The sequence below is a fragment of the Schistocerca cancellata genome, chromosome 1 (genome assembly GCF_023864275.1).
Source record: "Schistocerca cancellata isolate TAMUIC-IGC-003103 chromosome 1, iqSchCanc2.1, whole genome shotgun sequence".
Classification (NCBI taxonomy): domain Eukaryota; kingdom Metazoa; phylum Arthropoda; class Insecta; order Orthoptera; family Acrididae; genus Schistocerca; species Schistocerca cancellata.
In genome coordinates this window covers 680,092,804-680,113,495 of record NC_064626.1, presented here as the reverse complement: position 1 = coordinate 680,113,495, position 20,692 = coordinate 680,092,804, and the positions used below count along the sequence as shown (strand labels likewise).

At 44.6% G+C, this 20,692-nt stretch overlaps 1 protein-coding gene across 1 annotated transcript in view; it reads right to left on the bottom strand.

Annotated features, from left to right (window-relative positions):
• Positions 1-4,483: 4,483 nt before the first annotated feature.
• LOC126094430 (facilitated trehalose transporter Tret1-like) overlaps positions 4,484-20,692 on the bottom strand; it is a 31,342-nt gene continuing 15,133 nt past the window's right edge. Inside the window, exons 2-3 of the mRNA XM_049908836.1 lie at positions 12,849-13,870; positions 4,484-6,580 (exon numbers count right to left, since the gene is read on the bottom strand). Of these exons, the coding sequence (XP_049764793.1) occupies positions 6,242-6,580; positions 12,849-13,870 (1,361 nt within the window). The 3' untranslated portion in view covers positions 4,484-6,241. The remainder of the gene's footprint in view (positions 6,581-12,848; positions 13,871-20,692) is intronic.

The window sequence follows — 20,692 nt, the reverse complement described above, 5'->3', positions numbered from 1 at the left end:
CCTTCTCGTCTTAAAAAGTGCTAATCTTTCCTGTGTCCATTTGTGCGTAACTGAAATCGATAGAGTGTTCCAACAGAGTGTAAACTAGACAGTTCGAAAATTAACTAACTAATGTTTTACATTTTGTCTGTAGGTCTTTCTCGCCTCATAGCTGGAAACACACACACACACACACACACACACACACACACACAGAGAGAGAGAGAGAGAGAGAGAGAGAGAGAGAGAGAGAGTTAAAAACTGCAACAGACATGTGGTGGAAGCAACATCACACACACACACACACACACACACACACACAGAGAGAGAGAGAGAGAGAGAGAGAGAGAGAGAGAGAGAGTTAAAAACTGCAACAGACATGTGGTGGAAGCAACATCATTACCACCTATACACTCGCATAAGTGATGTACACGACGCACACAAGATAAAGCTCTTATACCCGTGTAGCCAATGTTAGAAGTTGTTCATCCCCTTTCCCCTATAATGTGTATGTCATTACAGTAAAGTTCAAAATGGTTCAAATGGCTCTGAGCACTATGGGACTTAACTGCCGAGGTCATTAGTCCCCTAGATCTTAGAACTAGTTAAACCTAACTAACCTAAGGACATCACAAACATCCATGCCTGAGGCAGGATTCGAACCTGCGACCGTAGCGGTCTTGCGGTTCCAGACTGCAGCGCCTTTAACCGCACGGCCACTTCGGCCGGCTACAGTAAAGTATCTGAAAAGGAGCTATGTAGGAATGAGTAAAAGTGAAATGGCGTACACACAGGATAGGTTTTATTATTGCCGTTCACTGTGTGGTAGCAAATATGCAATGTGACAGTTCTTTTCCAAGTAAAAAATACTTTACAATCGTAGCTGCTGTCGTACATACGATGAGTAACTTCTGTCGCATGGGACCGCAAAAGTGTCGTTCCTCACCTCTAAAATGGTGGACATTTACTTTAATATAGTAAATCCTATTCAAAATGAAGTATGCGTGCTTAATATGAGTTGATGAGAAAGTGCATGCTGCGAAAGGATTCAGCCCAATTTTTTGAAAGTCTTATTACTGAACGTAGAAACACTTTGCATATTTCTCACCAGATTCATAGCTTACGCCACTGTTGCCGACACTCTCAGCAAATCATACCCACGAAAAACGGCGCTGCTCAGTAGCACTGGAATCAGCTAAGACAGTAAGTAACAGAAAAGATGGAAGGTGGAATCATTGCACCGTTCCTTAGCCGAGTATAGAAAAGCGAAATGTTATACTCGTGACAATGCTAGCTCGACTGCCTATTATGGATTGGTGTGTTTGAATGGTTCAAATGGATCTGAGCACTATGGGACTTAACATCTGAGGTCATCAGTCCCCTAGACTTAGAATTACTTAAACCTAACTAACCTAAGGACATCACACACATCCATGCCCGAGGCAGGATTCTAACCTGCGACCGTAGCAGCAGCGTGGTTCCGGACTGAAGCGCCTAGAAGCGCTCGGCCACAGCGGCCGGCGGTGTGTTGGAGCTGAGGACTTCTTCAGTAGTGTAAATGATCACGAATGTAACTGAAAGAATAACGAAAATGTTGTTCGAACTGAGCAATAGGTAGCTCCAGAAAATTGACAGATTTCTGTTTGGAGATTTCTAGCTGACCTCAGTTAGCGATACTCGTATGGAAGGTAATTTACAACCGCATTTTCTCAGGTATGATAACAGTGGCCTGCTAGTACCGTTCATTCTATGAAAGACTTTCGGGACAGATAATTTCAGTTTCTCGCACGTTTTATGCGAAACTGGATAGCTAAAGAATTAGATATGTGGGTTTTCCGAAAAATGAATGAAGCATGCACGATGCACCATCTACTTCCGGTATTTCCAATGGGTAGTGATGAGAGGAGGGTTCTTAGCATTAATCGTAACGTTCTCATTTATTATGACGAACTCCCACAACATACACGACAAAAGCCATCCCATCACTCGAGAAACATTATTCCTCGGTCGACTTGAGACTACTGTTTCTTTGTTGAAAAATGGCGAGTTAACGAATGCTGAGTGAGACGTTATATTTCACAATGAAATAATTAAATTATTTCATTGAAAAAATTTGTAACCACTCATACAATGCAGTAGATAAGAAAGTTTAGCCTGTTACCTATATGATAAAATACTCTCCGCTTTTCCTGCTATCTTTTGCCAAAAAATCTCTTCGGTATATCGATCCTTTCAGAAGAAAAATGGCTCTGAGCACTATGGGACTTAACATCTGTGGTCATCAGTCCCCTAGAACTTAGAACTACTTAAACCTAACTAACCTAAGGACATCACACACATCCATGCCCACGGCAGGATTCGAACCCGCGACCGTAGCGGTCGCGCGGTTCCTGACTGAGCGCCTAGCCTTTCAGAAGATATGAGTGTGTTATGAATACTTCGCCTGCTCTCTATCGTTCCCGCACACGATCGGAATCTATTTTCTCTGGATCGGCGATAGATATAGTTCTCATGTTTGAAGAAAAGTTCAGATTATTAGCTCCATTTCATATGCAGAAATATACGGTCTAACATGTGGCAAATCCATAGCGACCCCTATTTTTCATTGCAAAGTATTCACATTTCACGCAGTATCTTACTTAATAATACATAAATGTCATAACTGTGACCGTTAACGAAACGATAGACAGTTCATCAGGCAGCTAACTAAAGGCTATGAGATGCGGAAGCATAATTTTTTTTTCAGAGTAGTTTCTTGGAAATCGTTTGAGAAAGTTTGCACTGCAGCCGGCATGCTCACATCTCCATTCTCACAGTGTAAACGAGGACGGCAGAGAACGTTTCCATCATAATGAGACAGAGCACACTGTTCAATAGGTGTCGGGCAGCTGAGGATGCCACCGCTTCGGAACAGAGGGTTGGACTCGACCGTCGCTGAGAACGAGAGTGGGTTCCTGTGGAAGCGCCTAGTTACACTGCGCGATCTGTAGTAAGAAAGTAATAAATCAAAACGTCATGCATCATGTCAAAATTTTACTGCAGGAACAGTGAAAATGTAGTAAGCGATAAACCTTTCTTCTTTAATTAATCTGTGGAGTATGTCAGCGAGAGAAAGTTTCAGGAAGGTGTGTGGAAAGGTTACTGGTAGTTGCTACGTGGTCTCATTCTCAACTAATGGACGAATGTAGCCGGGGTAATGTCGTGAGTAATGCTGCCTCATGATATAATCACAGTTTCTAGCTTTAAAGCTTCACTTAACATTATATCTCTTAATCACTAAATTGTGACGGCATTTTCAATTTTTAAATTCGGTCAATGCGTCAATGAAACACTGAAAATAAAATTTTTGTTGCCTCTGGAAGCCATTAGATAGGTAACCTGCAACTGGAAAGTGTGATTCTAGCCGTGTAGTACGGCAGATGTCGAGTGAAATCACCAGACATAATCGTGTCAAGCGACTAAGGCTTGTAAACAGAAATTCAATGTTTTTCTCGTCAATGTTACAATGCTGTTAAATAAAAAGTAGTTAGAAACTTCAAAACTTAATGCATTACGACATACGTAAGACCCGTCAATATACATTTTTAAAAATATTTTAGACTTCTTTATTATGCAAGAAAAAAGGACGTTAAAGAATAGATTCGAGGACGTTATTCTGTCCGGAAACGTAATGCGTTACGTCTTTCTGGGGAAAGAAATAAGTGAATTCGCTGAGTTTAGTCTTTTTATAAACAGATCTTATAGAAGTGTGCTTCTGACACTGACATAGTGACCATATTTGTATCTCTTATTGTCGTAGCATGGAGTAGAAACCGCACTGTCTCTGCCAATTTGAAAATTAATTATAATTCTTTATTGGTTCAATGGCTCTGAGCACTATGGGACTCAACATCTTAGGTCATAAGTCCCCTAGAACTTAGAACTACTTAAACCTAACTAACCTAAGGATGAACACACACACCCATGCCCGAGGCAGGATTCGAATCTGCGACCGTAGCAGTCCCGCGGTTCCGGACTGCAGCGCCAGAACCACTAGACCACCGCGGCCGGCAATTCTTTATTGATCGCTATCATATTTTGTACTCAGTCTGTGAAATACAGTAATAAATTCTTTTTAGTCGTCAAGGAAGCAATGGCGGTTAATATATAACAAGAAAAGCGCTTCGTAATTTTAAAATTTAGCGGACATAACCGATAGTGATATCAAAGACTTTCTGCACCGCTGCTCTTATCTGCTTGTTTCGATACTATGTAGTACATGCAAATACAAAATACATCAATGAAACCAACTGATACAAAAACACATGCAAATACAGACTCAGGCAGCTAATTAGAGATTACTTTCCTTCCTCACAGAGCATTAGTAACAAAACATAATTTCTAAGATTGGGGCTTTACGTGTAAATTATGCCCAACTTCAAGGAAGACTTATTATTGTTACAAATTTTCAAAGTTCCCTTTCTGTCATACGTGGCAGGCACCTTATCAATACTAGTGTCTGCTGTTTTTTTTTTTAACACAGGCTTGTCATATGCACTGCCAGAAAAAAAAAAGTTAGTACACCCAGTAAGAGGACGTTGATTTTCATCCGACGATAGCATATCCCATCTGAGGGACAGTAGATGTACTGATAATTGTTTCAACGTTGTCCACCAACAGATAGGGTAGCGGCATAGCTACCAGCGCGCCATCTGTGCCTACTCTTTATTAGGGAACGCTCGCAGCCAGAAGGGTTGGGTTGATTTGGGGGAAGAGACCAAACAGCGAGGCCATTGGTCTCATCGGATTAGGGAAGGATGGGGAAGGAAGTCGGCCGTACCCTGTCAAAGGAACCATCCCGGCATTTCCCTGAAGCGATTTGGGGAAATCACGGAAAACCTAAATCAGGATGGCCTGACGCAGAATTGAACCGTCGTCCTCCCTAAAGCGAGTCCAGTGTGATAGCCACTGCGCCACCACGCTCGGTTGTTCAGAAGGCTCAGTGCGGTGCAAACATGTGAAGTAAGCAGGCAACCGTGCCTTGGAGTCGCACTCGTGCTTCCTACACCCAGCTGAGCGATTTTGACAGGGGTCAGACTGTGGCCTGTCGAGTAGCATAATGGTCCTTTCGGAGAAATGACACACAAGCTGGATGTGCTGCATCAGTCGTACAACGATGTTGTCACCAGTGGTCACGTGAACATTCTCATACACGCAGACGATGTTCTGGACGCCCATGCAGCACAGACGCCAGCCAGAGTCGTCGTTTTGCAATAGCAGCAGTGGCAAATCGAAATGATGCCACAGCACACATAAGAGGGCTTCTGTACCCAGACGTGTCGACACGAACTGTTAAAACGGTTATTACCAGAGGGGCTAGGGACGCGCAACCGTAGCCCGTCTTCCACTCACGGCGCAGCATCGATGCGCACGACTCGACGTGTGCCTTCAGAGGATCACTTGGAAGATGAAATGGCGCGCTGTGGTCTTTAGCGATGAAAGCAGATTCTGCCTGCACGCAAGTGATGATCGTTTACACGTACGACGTAGGCCTAGTGAGCGCTGTTTCGTAAAGAGCATTCGCCCAGGTCTTATAGTCTGGGGTGCGATAAGCTACAACTCTCGTTCGCCATTGGTGTTTCTGCAGGAGACGCTAACCAGCATTCGGTAAGTACAGAATGTTGTTAGACCCACTCTTTTGCCGTTCTTGCAACAGGAAGGTGATGCGTTGTTCCAGCAGGATAATGCCCGCCCACACATTACCTGTGAAACTCGACATACTCTGCAACTCTGCAAGACGTGCAGCAACTTCCTTCACCATCACGATCTCCGGACTTGTCTCTAATCCAGCATGTGTGGGATATGAAGGGATGAGAAGTGACTCAAGCGACTCATCAACCAACCACTGTCACAAAACTACTTCAACAGCCCGAGCAGACGTGGCATAACGTATCCCAGGACAGTATTCGCTATCTGTACGATCGACTGTATGCCTGAGTCACCACCTGCATTGTCACCCGTGGAGGCTACACAACATACCAATGTGGGTGTTTCAGCATGGGTCGACATCTGGTACCTCAAAACCGCGTGTACTATTGATCTGTAAAAGTAATCATTTCATGTACTACATATGGACTGTTGCAATAACTAATATTGAGTGGACTGGAAACCTCTAAAAGGGTGTACTAATTTTTTTCTGGAAGTATGTTTATATGTAAACAGCCTCCAACAGATGGAAACGAATAGACTGCTACACTCCGTACTTGATTGCTCCTTATCTCGTTTAAGAGGTTGTATGATGACCTTTGGTTTTCTCGTTCACGACTTCCGTAGGGACGCTGCTTTCCATGAGTTCATTTATCTCGCTGAAGGTCTGCCCCTTGGTCTCTGGGATGAGCATGAAGACGTAGAGAGCTCCGCACAGGGAGATAACCGCGAACCCCCAGAAGACCCAGTGGGTGCCGAGCGCAGCGGACACCGGCTGGAACGACATCTTGGTTGCGAAGCCCACCACGCCCAGTGCCGCAGTCACCACTGAGGACGCCACACCCTTCACCGACACGTGGAATATCTCCCCGACGACGACGAAGAAGGCTGCTCCGAGACCCAGGGCATACGACGCCTGTAAAAGAGAAGAAAAATCATATTTCCGATGATCTACATGTACACCCCGCAAGGGATCTTTCCGTGTGTAGTGGAGAGTATTTAGTGTACCACTAACGCTTTCTCCGCTTTACTTTCCAGTCGCGAATAGTTCGGGAGAAGAACAATTGCTGCTAAGCCTCCATGTAAGCTCGAATATCTTTAACTTTACCTTTATGGTCCTTTCTCGAAATATACACAGAAGAAAGTAACATACACTGAGGTGACAAAAGCCATGGACAACAAAGTGCTTACATACAGATTGCGATACTCAAGGTAAAAGGGTGGTGCATTGACGGAGCTGTCATTTGTACTCTGGCAATTCATGTTAAAAGGTTTCCGACGTGGTTATGGCCACACAAACGGAATTAACATACATTGAATGCGGAGTGGTAGTTGGAGCTAGACGCATGGGACATCGCATTTTGGAAATCGTTGGGGAATTCAATGTTCCGAAATCCACCGTGCCAAGAGTGTGCTGAGAATTTCAGGCATTACTTTTCACTACATACAACGTAACGGACGACGACCTTCACTGAACGACTGAGGGCAGCGGCGTTTGCGTAGAGTTGTCAGTCCTAACAGACAGGCAACTCTGCATCACATAATCGCAGAAATCAATGTGGGACGTACGATGAACGTATCCGTTAGGACAGTGGACGAAATTTGGCGTTAATGGGCTACGGCAGCAGACGACCAACACTTCGCTAACTGTAGTCTAAGATATCGCCTGCAATGCTTCTTTGGGCTGGTGATCATATGGGTTAGACCACATACGACTGGAAAACAGTGGTGTGGTCAGATAAGTCCCGATTTCTGTTGGTAAGAGCTGATGGTAGGGTTCGAGTGTGGTGCAGACTCCACGAATCCATGGACCCAAGATGTCAGCAGCAAGGCACTGTGAAAGCTGTGTGAGCTGGTCCATCTGAACCGATCATCGACGGGATATGGTTATGGTTGACTACCTGGAGACCATTTGCCGCTATTCGTAGACTTCATGTTCCCAATCAACGATGGAATTAGTATGGACGACAATGCGCAATATCTTCTGGCCACGGTTGTTCGCAATTGGTTCGAAGAACATTCTGGACAGTTTGGGCGAATGATTTGGCCCCCAGTATCTCCCGACACGAAGCCTGTCGAACATTTATGGGCGATAATGGAGTGGTCTGTTCGTGCACAAAATCCTGCATCTGCTACACTTTCGCAGTTATGGACGGCTATAGAGGCAGCTTGGCTCAATATTTCTGCCGGGGACTTCCAACGACTTTTCGAGTCCAAGCCATGTCGAACTGCTGTACTACGCCGGACAAAAGGAGGTCCGACAAGATATAACGAGCTATTCCATGACTTTTGTCGCCTCAGTGTATTGGATTACTCTTCAAGGAGTGTACGGTCTTTCAGCTTTGAAAGTAAAAAAAAGACCGGCATGCAAAACGCTTCTGTCGCAACTTCTGCCACTGTAGGTACCTGAGCGTTTCACAGACTCTTTCGAATGGTTCAAATGGCTCTAAGCACTATGGGACTTAACATCTGAGGTCATCAGTCACCTAGACTTAGTACTACTTAAACCTAACTAACCTAAGGACAAAAGACACATCCATGCCCGAGGCTGGATTCGAACCCGCGACCGTAGCAGCAGCGCGGTTCCGGACTGGAGCGCCTAGAACCGCTCGGCCACAGTGGCCGGTTCCCAGACGCTTTCGTCCTTACTAAATGTACCTGTCACGAAACGCACAGTTCTTTGGATCTTCTGTTTATCCTCTGTGAATCTTGTTTCGTTACGGGTCCGAGCATCATTCAAAATCGACCTAACGAAGTTTTTGTAAGATACCTACATTTCCTGAGGATTCGTCCAGTGAATGTCTGGCTGCCATTTTCCTTACCTACGAATAGTATTATGTGGTCGTTCCTCTTTAAATCACTTCGTACGTACGCATACTCCTAGCTGTTTCATGTATGTGACTGCTTCCTGTAATAATTCTGCGATCGGGTTGTCATAGTGTCATAGGTCTTGCTACTTATTTATGCTCAATACCTGACATTTACGTTGAGGGTGGACTGTCAGTCCTTGCAAAAAAGTCTCTCCGCTGCAGATCGTCCTACATTTCGCTACAATTTTCTGCATTTCCGCTTCTCTGTATACATCGTCACCACCGCGAAATGCCTCGGGGGACTTAGCCCCACGTTAGCCCCTAGGCCATATAGTGTCTCTCTTAAGAGTCGTCAGGCGCTTTTTCTTCGATGCTTCTGGAGGTACCTGCAACTTCACTTTTTCAGTGGGCAGCTGGAGTCAGCCCAAACAAAAACTGTTCGTCACTTCTTTCACGCTCCGCCCAGTGGCGACGGAAAGCGTCGATTTGCTTCCCACTACACGACACTGGGCGTCGCTTGAAAGAAGTGATCAGTGATATTTGTTTGGGCTGCCTCCAGCTGCACATTGAAGACACGAAATTTTAGATATCTGGCGAAACACCAGAGAGAACCTAATGTGAGGTAGAAAGGTTTTGGTGTAGCCAGGATCAGCGGCCATTTGTTTAGCCTTACCGGAGCTAAATGCTACAGTTTATTAAGCAAGGTCTGAATAACGAACTGGAGCTCCCGGCAGGGCAAGAAGTGCGAATCGATTAATTTCTTTTGCAAAACATTTTAATTGGGCTTCAGTGCCCAGGTAATGGCACCATTTGTATGTGCACTGTTCGGATTTTGCGTGCAAAAACAGTCATCCTCATTTTGGTTTTACGTGCAGAAACAGTCACCCTTAAATAACTCTTGAACGCGACTGACGTTTCAAACTTGGTCCACCGGTATGTCAGATTTTATGTCCAAAACATTGGTTTCTCTGGGAGGTTTTTGAAGCGCTTCATTTATATGCTTCAAACTTGTACGAATCGGTTCAAATTTTACACGCAGGTAGGTAAACGGATAAACTTAAAACTAATTTTTTTTATCCGATAATCTTTATCCGTTGTCGAGAAACTATGGTTTAAAACGTCGAACTAAATGGAGCAAGTAAAATTCCTTCTTAAGCGAACTGAATGCGCGGAAGCGGTTTAAAATTAATCAAATAAAATTGAGAACTCGCTTTCAAAAATCTAGCTTCATTCGGATTTTATATCCAAAATAAAGTTTTTTTGTGATTTTTTTTTACTCATGCCACTTCTGTTTAAACTTGGGTTAATCGGTTCTAATTTTGTAACAAGGTAGGCAGATACATGTAATCAGTACTCGTCCTGTTCTTTAGTGAAAGCTGTATTCGTTGCGACGATATAGTGGTCTAAAGTTGCACATGAAATGCAAGTAAAATCCGGTTTTACGCGAATCTCACGTGCTGAGAGTTTTTAAAGTTACACAGATAATAAAAAAATACCTTCTTACGGTACTGTAAGAAGCATTTGCAAAAATCCTTCATTGTTCGGGTTTTACGTGCGAAAAACGTGTTCTTCTGGGAGGTTTTTGAACTTGCACTTAAAACTGTGTTTCGTATAAATGTGTTGCATTTTAAGCGCTGCATTTGGATATAATTAAAAAAATTGTTATTACAGTTGATTACTGTTTCGTTAAGATTTTATTCACCAGTGGCTTAAAATCAACGAATAATCTTTGGACGTACAAGAAAATGCGTGTACCAGACCAGAATTACGTCCAGCCCTGTACAAAATGGTACACTGTTTGATGGAGTAGTTAAGGCTTTATCGACGACCATGCAGCAAATTAAAATAACCCGAGAACTGCAGTAAAAATAATTACCAAAAAAAGGTCACCTTATTTCTAAGAATAGAAAATGTTTTACTGCGTTTTTCTTAAAAAATGCAATGCTGGATTATTCCAAGAATCTTATATAGAATTTCAACAATGTACTGCGTACAGGTCATTGTTCATAGCCGTCTGAATTCGCCAGTGTCTCGAGTGCGATTGAAAATGCCGTCTGAATTCGCCAGTGTCTCGAGTGCGATTGAAAATGGAGAAAACAGAATTTCGCGCTATTATTAACATTTTCATTTGAAGGTTTAGAGTGCCATACAAATCAAAACAGTATTGGATGAAGTCCATGCGGATTCGGCATCGTAATAGAAGACCATTTACTACTGGATTAATGAAACGTGATCGGACAAGCACCGAAGACGAAGCGCTCTATGACCGTCCAGTTGAGGTCACCACAAAGAAAACCATTGACAAAATCTATTACACGGTAATGTAAGACAGTTGAATAAAAATTCGTGAGATTTCTGAGACTTGGTAATATTCTGCGCGAACTGGCAATGAAGAAGCTGAGTGCAAGGAGGGTGTCGACCAAAAACACATCCGGCACAAAATTTCAGCGCAATATCTGGCGATATTTAACTGCAATCCGCAAATTTTTTTTGCATCGATTTGTGACTGTTGATGAAACCTGGATTCATCATTGCACATCAGAGTCAAAGCGACAGTCAAAGCTATGGACAAGGCTGGTGAAGTGCACCGAAGAAGGCAAAGACCATTCTGTCAGCTGGTAAGCTGATGGCCACTGTTTTTTGGGATTCCCAAGGAATAATTCTTGTAAATTACTTGAAAAAAGGTAGAATCGTAACATACTTGATTGTTGAACCATTTGACACTTGATTTGGCTTAAAGGCGCTGTTTCACCAGAACAGTGCACCATCCCACACATCAGCGATAAAAATGGCGAAAGTGCATGGACTGGGCTTTGAATTGGTCCCTCATCCACCCTGTTCACCATATTTAGCCCTAAATGACATATTTCGGTTCCCTGATTTGAAACTCTGGCTTAGTGGGAAGAAATTTTCGCCAAATGAGGAAGTGATAATTGCAGTTAACGAGTATTTTGCGGAGTATGACAGAACCTATTTTTCCGGTGGGATGAAAAAGCTGGAGGATCGCTGGACCAATTGCATATCCCTTAAACGAGACTATGTCGAGAAGTAAGGTGGGTTGCTTACGAAACCAATATTTTTCTCGCGTTTTTATCAGCTTTATCAAACAACCCACGTACGCTGTCTTCAGTGTTGGAAAGAATGCCATGCCGTAATACTACGAGCTCAAGAACTTGGCATGCCCACAATATTAGAGGGTTTGGCAGTCCTCACTAAGATGTTGTGAGCTCTATCTGCAACAGCATTGAAGCACTATGCCTCGTCGATGTGTGTATCGTCAACGCCGGCATCGCACACCTGTCTAAAAACATATTAGTCTCGAGAATAAACTTGGTCGAAATGGAACAGCCCAAGCAGTTATATTAAATGGACCTATATTCTTTCGTGGCTGCAGGGTTAATTTTACTCTGGACGTCGCTACTGGAAATTCTGGTAGTGGTTGGTTTACGCTAGCCATCGTTCGATGTGATAACACTTCCCTTCCTGGACTTGATCTTTCGCCGACAGAGATGTCATCGCCTACAAGACTTGGCTTTGTGGAATTGACCCGAAGACTCAAGGTAGACCTAGTTATGTTTATAATAATATGCCATTTACATTGTATATCCGCTCATGTAGAAAAGTTAGTAATGATTGAAAAATACATATATGGATGAAAGGAGCGTGATTAGCCGAGCGGTCTAAGGCGCTGCAGTCATGGGCTGTGCGGCTGGTCCCGGCGGAGGTTCGAGTCCTCCCTCGGGCATGGGTGTGTGTGTTTGTCCTTAGGATAATTTAGGTTAAGTAGTGTGTAAGCTTAGGGACTTGTTAAGTCCCATAAGATTTTACACACTTTGTCCGCTGCACGTGGTCTTACGGTAGTGTTCTCGCTTCCCGCGCATGGGTCCCGGCTTCGATGCCCGGCGGGGTCAGGGATTTTCTCTGCCTCGTGATGACTGGGTGTTGCGTGTCTTTCATCATCATTTCATCATCATTGACGCGCAAATCGCCGAAGTGGCGTCAACTAAAAAACACTTGCAATACGGCGGCCGAACGTCCCCGCATGGGGCCTCCCGGCCAACAATGCCATACGATCATTTCATTTACACACATTTGAACATTTTTTTATGGATGAAAGGACTTGGTGTACTTGCTGAGAATGCAACTGTAACTGGAGATATTACTTTGTACTATAATTATTAATAAAGTGAGGATGCAACAGTTTGAAAAAATTCGAAAGCATAGTACCGCATTGGCCGCTGAGCGCTTGGCATGGCTTTCTTTCCCACATTGAAGATAACGTAATAATATGAGCATGACACTCAAAGTGGGAGTCTTCCTTGTCGTTTTTCTTACGAAGAGGTGTCACAGTAAGATTTGTGTTACGGGTGGTACCTGGAAGGCATTTAGGCCGGTGAGCGGCAGCCAGTAGAGGGCAGACATGTCCATGTGCTGGGCGTCGGCGAGGAAGAAGTAGACGCCGAGGGCCGCCATGGAGACGGCGCAGCCGACGAAGCCGCATATGAGGAGCGGCCGACGGCCCGCCCGGTCCACCAGCGCCGACGCCGACACGCTGGCGACCAGCTGCACCGCGGCCACGATGATGGAGCTCACGTTCGGGTCGATGGAGCTGCCGCTGCGGATGAAGATCTCTGTGGAGAACGCCACCAGCGCCTGGGACCCGGTCCCCAGGTACAGCACCGTCAGACCCACCACTAGCAGCAGCGTCCGCCGGTGGACGGCGTTGAAGAGGATATCTCTGAAAGAACCCTGCGTCTGCCGCTTCTGCTGTATGGCTTTGTGCATTTCTCGCAGCTCCGCCTCCAGATCCGTGTTCGCGCGCAGCCGGGCCAGCGTGTCCTTCGCGTCACCCTCTTTCTTGCGCAGCAGCAGGAAGTACGGAGATTCGGGCACCCAGACGAAGGTCAGCACGAAGAGAGCGGGCAGCGCCAGCCCCGCGTAGGAGGCGCCCGTCACCGAGAGGAAGGGCCCGGTGCACATGATGTACAGGTTCCCGCTGTTCATCATGATCATGAAGAGCGCGGCCAGCGCGCCCCGGATGTGGGTCTGTGCCACCTCGGACACGTACAGATGCGGCACCGAGAGCGCTATGCCGGAGCCGATGCTGCCGATGATGCGGGCGGCGAGGAGCATCTCGAAGGAGGAGACGAAGGCGACCATCAGCCAGAAGACGGCGAAGGGCGCGGCGGCGAGCAGGAGCAGCCACTTGCGGCCCAGCCGGTCTATGGTGAGGGCCACCAGCGGCACGGCGATGAGCGTCGTCAGCGAGTTGATGGACGCCAGCCACGAGGCCTGCTCCAGCGTGATCGGCACCGGCGAGTCGGCCGCCTCCAGCTTCGGCAGCGTCGGCGCTGGCCAGCCCAGGAACGCCCCTTGCATGGCCACGCTCAGCGACGCTGTCAGGGGCAGGGAAGAGTCACATAAAAATATTAATGGCGACCCAGGCAGGATCTACACCGCAAAATTAAAAACTGTAATCTATGAGAATGATTTCACAAGTCTAGTAAGTTTCCATGAAAGAATAGAACAATTTTGTTGCCCCTTCATGGCCCGTAAGCCTAATTATTCCAAGCATCGTATAAGGACTTTAAACAATGTACAGCGAACATTTCGTTGTTGAGAGCCATCTGAGTTGGTCAGCGGGTCGACTGTGATTCAAAATGGAGAAAACCGAGTTTCACGCTCTTATTAATCATGCTACTTTGTCTAAAACTGACATGAAGAGACTGTGGCTCTGTACAATTAACGTAGGTTAATTCTTAAAAAGAAGAAGACAGCAACCAGACACCATTAACACTGCTATTTATTTAGGTAAACAGCGCCGTTACCGGTTTCGAACTGGCACGTTCGTCATCAGACGGCTGTTCACATGATTTCCAAGATACACTTTACATTATTGTCCGTTTCCGATTTTTATTCTTCCACTGTCGCGAAGTATTTTTGGTGTGTTGTGTGAATTTTCGACGGCAACAACACACCAAAAATACACTACTGGCCATTAAAATTGCTACGCCAAGAAGAAATGCAGATGATTAACGGGTATTCATTGGACAAATATATTATAGCAATTTGGGTGCATAGATCCTGAGAAATCAGTACCCAGAACAACCACCTCTGGCCGTAATAACGGCCTTGATGGTTGTTGTCTTGCAAACGTCCCCGTCTGTTGACTTAGGGATCGAGACGTGGCTGCATGATCCGTTACAGCTGTGCGGATAAGATGCCTGTCATCTCAACTGCTAGTGATACGAGGACTTTGGGATCCAGCATGGCGTTCCGTATTACCCTCCTGAACCCACCAATTCCATATTCTGCTAACAGTCTTAGTGGATCTCGACCAACGCGAGCAGCAATGTCGCGATACGATAAACCGCAATCGCGATAGGCTACAATCCGACCTTTATCAAAGTCGGAAACGTGATGGTACCTTACAAGAGGCATCACAACAACGTTTCACCAGGTAACGCCGGTCAACTACTGTTTGTGTATGAGAAATCGGCTGGAAACTTTCCTCGTGTGAGCACGTTGTAGGTGTCGCCACCGGCACCAACCTTGTGTGAATGCTCTGTAAAGCTAATCATTTGCATATCACAGCATCTTCTTCCTGTCGGTTAAATTTCGCGTCTGAAGCACTTCATCTTCGTGGTGTAGCAATTTTAATGGCCAGTAGTGTACTTCGCCTCAGTGGAAGAATAAAAATCGAAAACGGACGATAATGTAAAGTGTATCTTGGAAATCATGTGAACAACCGTCTGATGATGAACTTACCAGTTCGAAACCGGTAACGGTGCTATATACCTAAATAAATAGCAGTATTAATAGTGGCTGGTTGCTGTCTCCTTCTTTGTAAGAATTAACCTACATCTTATTAATGATTTTCATTTCAAGGGTTGACCAACCGCACAAATCAAAACAGAAATGGATTGATGACAGCAGCATGTCGGTCGAAATGTCGACAATTTAGTTGTTTAGTAGTTTGCAATGATGCAGTCCAATACCACAAATTATTTTATCCGTAACTACACCCGCTGTGGAAGCCTACGAACTTATATCAGAATTGGATGAAATTCAGGCGGACTCTGCACCGTCATTGAGGACTACTTAAAAATTAGTTCATGAATTTAAACGTGGTCGGACAAGCACCGAAGACAAAGCTCGCTCTGGACGTCCAGTTGAGTTGACCGCAAAGGAAACAATTGACGCAATCCATGATATGGTGACGCTAGACCGCTGAATAAAAATTCGTGAGATTCCTGATATCAATTGAGTGAGCAAACAGTATGGTACACGGAGAACTGACTATGAAGAAGCCGAAGAAACTGTTACGGTATATTGATAATTTTTACATTATGGACCGTCTGACTACAACTGAATGAAACACGGTTTTCGTGCCATACGCGCTTCGCCTTTATTTTCTGCAAGGTATCTTCAGTGGCAAGTTGCGTGGACGATTTTCTACATATTACGCTCCTGTTCCGTTATTGGTGTTGTTCCTCTTCTTATAAATGCCAATTTGCGGTTTTTTCCCCACATATCACAGTCCTAGGAACTGAACACTTGTTTCGATGCAATTATCAATATACAGTAATATTACACGCAACTGTGGAAGACAGGACTACAAAAGATGTGAAGATGTGAAGAAAATGTGTGCGAGATGGGTGCCGCGATTGTTCACAGTCGACCAAAAGCGCCTCTGGCATAACATTTGAACACAATGTCTGATATTTCATCTCCTTCCGCAAGACCTTTTGCGCCAATTTGTAGCTATTGAAGAAACCTAGATCCCTCACTTGACGCCAGATTCAAAACGGCAGTTAAAAGAATGGGCAATAGCTGCTGAAAGTGCACTAAAGAACATAAAGACCATTTGTCAATTGGGTAAGATGATGGCCACTGTTCTTTTGAGATTCCCAAAGAGTATTCCTCATAGATTACTTAGAAAAAGGCAGAACCATAACTGTACCCTATAATGCTTCATTGTTGAATCGTTTACACTTGCGTTGGCTAAAAAAGTCCAAGGTTGGCACGCAAATTGTCCGCAGCTCGTGGTCGTGCGGTAGCGTTCTCGCTTCCCGCGCCCGGGTTCCCTGGTTCGATTCCCGGCGGGGTCAGGGATTTTCTCTGCCTCGTGATGACTGGGTGTTGCGTGATGTCCTTAGGTTAGTTAGGTTTAAGTAGTTCTAAGTTCTAGGGGACTGATGACTATAGATGTTAAGTCCCATAGTGGTCAGAGCCATTTTTTTTGGCACGCAAAGAAATGCTTCTTCACCAGGATAATGCACCATCCCACACATTAGCGATGACATTGGTGAAAGTACATGAATTGGGCTTTGTATTGGTAACTTATCGAACCTGTTCATCAAACTTAGTCCCAAGTGTTTTCTTCCAACACCCTAAATTGAAATTTTGCCTCTCCGTGAAGAAATTTTCATCGGATCAGGAAGTGTTAGTTGCAGTAACGAGTATTTTACAGAGTTTGACAGAACTTATTTTTCCCGTCGGATGAAAAAGTTGGAGATCCCTGGACCAAGTGTATTTCTCTCAAAGGAGACCATATCGAGAAGTAAGGTGAGTTGTTAGTATTGGGAACCGTCTGCTTACAGCAGGGTTAAGATCACGTGTTCCTCTGACTAGGCTGTCACTGACACCACCAAGCGTGGACACTCTCGTGCCGTGAAAGAGTTGACCGGCTAATGGAATTGCGCTCTGTTGCCTTCAGTGGTGAAAGAAGGTTCTGTCTTTTTTCGAGTGATGAACACACATGTGTATGGCGTAGTCCTGGTGAGCCGCCTGTTCTAGAGAGCATTCGCAAGTCCCATCCCAGGCTTTATATAGTTTGAGCAGTATCAGTTACAACTGAGGTCACATTTGGTGTTTCTGCAGGGTACTGTCATCCCCCTGCTACTGCCATGTCTTCGACAGGAAGGTGATCCACTTTTTCAGCGGGATAATGAGCTGCAACGTGCTCTTCGTGGTGTGCAACAACTGTCCTGGCCAGCTATCGTCATTTGAACACGTATGGGACGTAATGAAGTAGGAACTTACTCATTCTCCAGGGCCTACAAGTACCATTACCGAATTGCAGCAAAAGGTGCAAAATGCATGGGACAGTGTGTCGCAGGATGACATTCGGCACCTTTCTGATCATTTGCAAGAGAGAATAAATGTCTGCGTTCCCTTAGTGCTCTTTGGTCCCTTCGTTAAAGATGCTTCCTCAAAAAAGTGAAGGAGATAGTATCCTGCTAAGTGCAGCGTACTTTGAAGGAACTTTGAAAGGAAATTAGCAGGCTAACTTAGCAGCCGAGGGGCCTGGAATAGAGACAGTGTGCCATTCTCGTACAGGCCGTAAGAGTGGGTGGGGGTGAGGGACTATAGCTGCAGACGGTTAAACCAGCTATCCATTAGTCACATTCCTCCTCCTGGCCAGAACAGAAACAATGTGACGTCCCTCCCGTCTCTAAACAAATATTAGGATGCTTATAAATGGCTTCTTGCTGTTGGGCTGACTCACCCATTTATAGTGCCTGCGACGAGAACATTTGGGTATATCACATGTCAGTGGAGTGCATTTTATGTTGTGACCAGAGGGCAGCTGTAAATTTAACTGGGAACCGAAACTCCAGTTTAGCTGACGACGAGATGTATAGAAATGAAATAGTGTATGCCAACCACCCACCGTTAATTATTCTCTTTGTTAGAGAATAGCGCCGTGTTTGGAACTGACAGACAACTCTTCGCGCATATCTTGTGCTGTTGTGGTCTTCAGTCTGAAGATTGGCTTGATGCAGCTCTCCACACTTAGTCTATCCTGCTGAAGGCTCTTCGTTTCTGCCCAAGACCTGCAACCTGTATCCAGAATGCAACGAACATCCATTTGAACCTGTTCACTGTAGTTATGCCTTAACCCACCTATGCAGTCACTCAATTTCCTACCATTACCAAGTTGGCTAATCCTTCATGCTTCCCTACGTGTCCTGTCAACGGATTCCTTCTTTTAATTAAGTTTTGCCATACATATTTCTAGCCAATGCGATTCACCACCTCTTCGTTACTTAGTTATCAGATCTCTCCATCTAATCTTCAGATTTCTTCTGTAGCACCACACTTCAGAAGTTTGTATTATTTTTCTATCTGTACGGATTACCGTCCATTTTTCACTTCCGTACAAGACTACACCCCAGACAGACATCCTAACACAGATTTGTATTCTTTGTTTACAATAAAGCCTTTTATCACTGTTGAAAGCCTGCATTTTATCCTTTTTCTTCAGCTATCGTCAGTTACCTTGATACCCAAGTAGGAAATAGCGACTCCTTTCCTTATCTACTTCCCTCAGTGTACTTCGCACGTAGTGCTGACTGTACGATGTCATCTGTTTCCAGTTCTGGTGAAAGTGTCTTGGAATGGTGGTGCCGTAGAGCAAGGAAGATTGTAGAAAATTGTTATTATCTGTTTCATTTATACAAACCTAATGAGTCACAACAACTTAACCAGCTTATGTTAATTTTCGTAGATAAATGAATTCTTTTGTGCTAGTTACACCGAAAACCTGCTGTTTTTACAAAGCTGTTTACATTTAGCCCCAGCAAACAAATGACAACACTCAGCCACACGTTGAGCGCATCACTTTTCTGATAATCTGGCTGTCCGTTTTTAAATCTCAGATAACGAGAGCGTGACTCGCGAAACGCGTAGGTGTTTGGTAACATATGTGTAGTATGTTGAAATTTTTACTAAATATACAAAATCAAGTCATCAACCACTACCTCTGGTCCACAGATAAAGGCAAAGTTCAGGGGCGTTCAACCCGTGAACGGCCTTTTGGCGTAACTGCAGGAAGAGTGGAGTCTTTCCTTCACCGCGGCATTACATCCCCGGTAATCAGTTTGATAGTGGGCTGAGTGGAGGAACTATAACGAGGAAAATTGCCCGCTCCTACCCGGATTGAACCCGAGACCCACGCGGCCGCAGTCTAGCGCTCTACCCGCTAGACCACCACGGCTACTTTTTCCCGAAAGATGGATAATAGTACAAATGTTCTAACTCATTATCAGCTGTATGATGGTTCAAATGGCTCTGAGCACTGAGGGAGTTAACTTCTGAGGCCATCAGTCCCCTAGAACTTAGAACTACTTAAACCTAAGGACATCACACACATCCATGCTCGGGGCAGGATTTGAACCTGCGACTAGCGCCTAGAACCGCTCGGCCACCCCGGCCGGCCAGGTCTATGAAAACAGAGAAAAAACGGATTTTATATTTTAACCGCGGCCCTTGCAATAAGACCTCCGCTCCAACAGACTGGAAAAAGATGACGTCATACGTGTTTAGCACCATTCAACTGTCTTAAGGTAAGTGTACAGCCGTCTAAGGCGAACCTGTTGAACCGAAACTTGTAACGGCAATACATGTTAATAAATAGGGAATAACAACAGTAACTGGCTGCTGTTTTTTCTCTCTGTAAGAATCCATGCCTTTTTTCACAAAGTCGCAGTCTCATAAAGACACGTATTGTAAAAAAACGTTAAAAGGTTTGTTTAGTACTAAAATTTTGTGCTCTAGCCTTGTTTCTTGTCTAACCAGCGCAATTAATAATTCGTAGTGGGTGATAGCCTATTGAAACTTCTCTTATCGCCGGGGATCTGCCACGCTTACACTTACTGTTCAGTTCTACTAAGGCGTCTTTATCTGTTGTACAGTGACTGATCTACATCGGCTCCACGGACATTAACATAAGTCGCAAATCACATCATTAATACTCGTATTACGATTGAAGGAATGTTGAAAAACATTTGATTCCACTAGAGATAGAAGTCTGTACATTTAAGTTCATAATCTCACTGCTGAGAAAAAGAATTAGAAGGTTGTCAGTGCTATGACAATCTGACATGATCGAGTGGCTGATCTGCTGGGTTGTACAGACTTTTTTTTCTTTTCATCAGTCTTCTGATTGTTTTGCGCGCGGTCTGCTACGAATTCCTCTTCTGTCTTCAGAGCAAACACAAGAGAAGTAAGTGTTGTACCAACAATGATATTTAACAGCATGTCAACTGAGCTAAAAGTACATTCTGAAACCACTTCTTCAAAAATCGAACATGAAGGCATGAGCAAAAAACATACTGTTTTAATTAACATGTGTTATTATATCACTTTAATTAGAGGCGAAATATGCTGTTCTTATCGGTCAGATACATTAATAAATTAAGCAAACAAAGCTA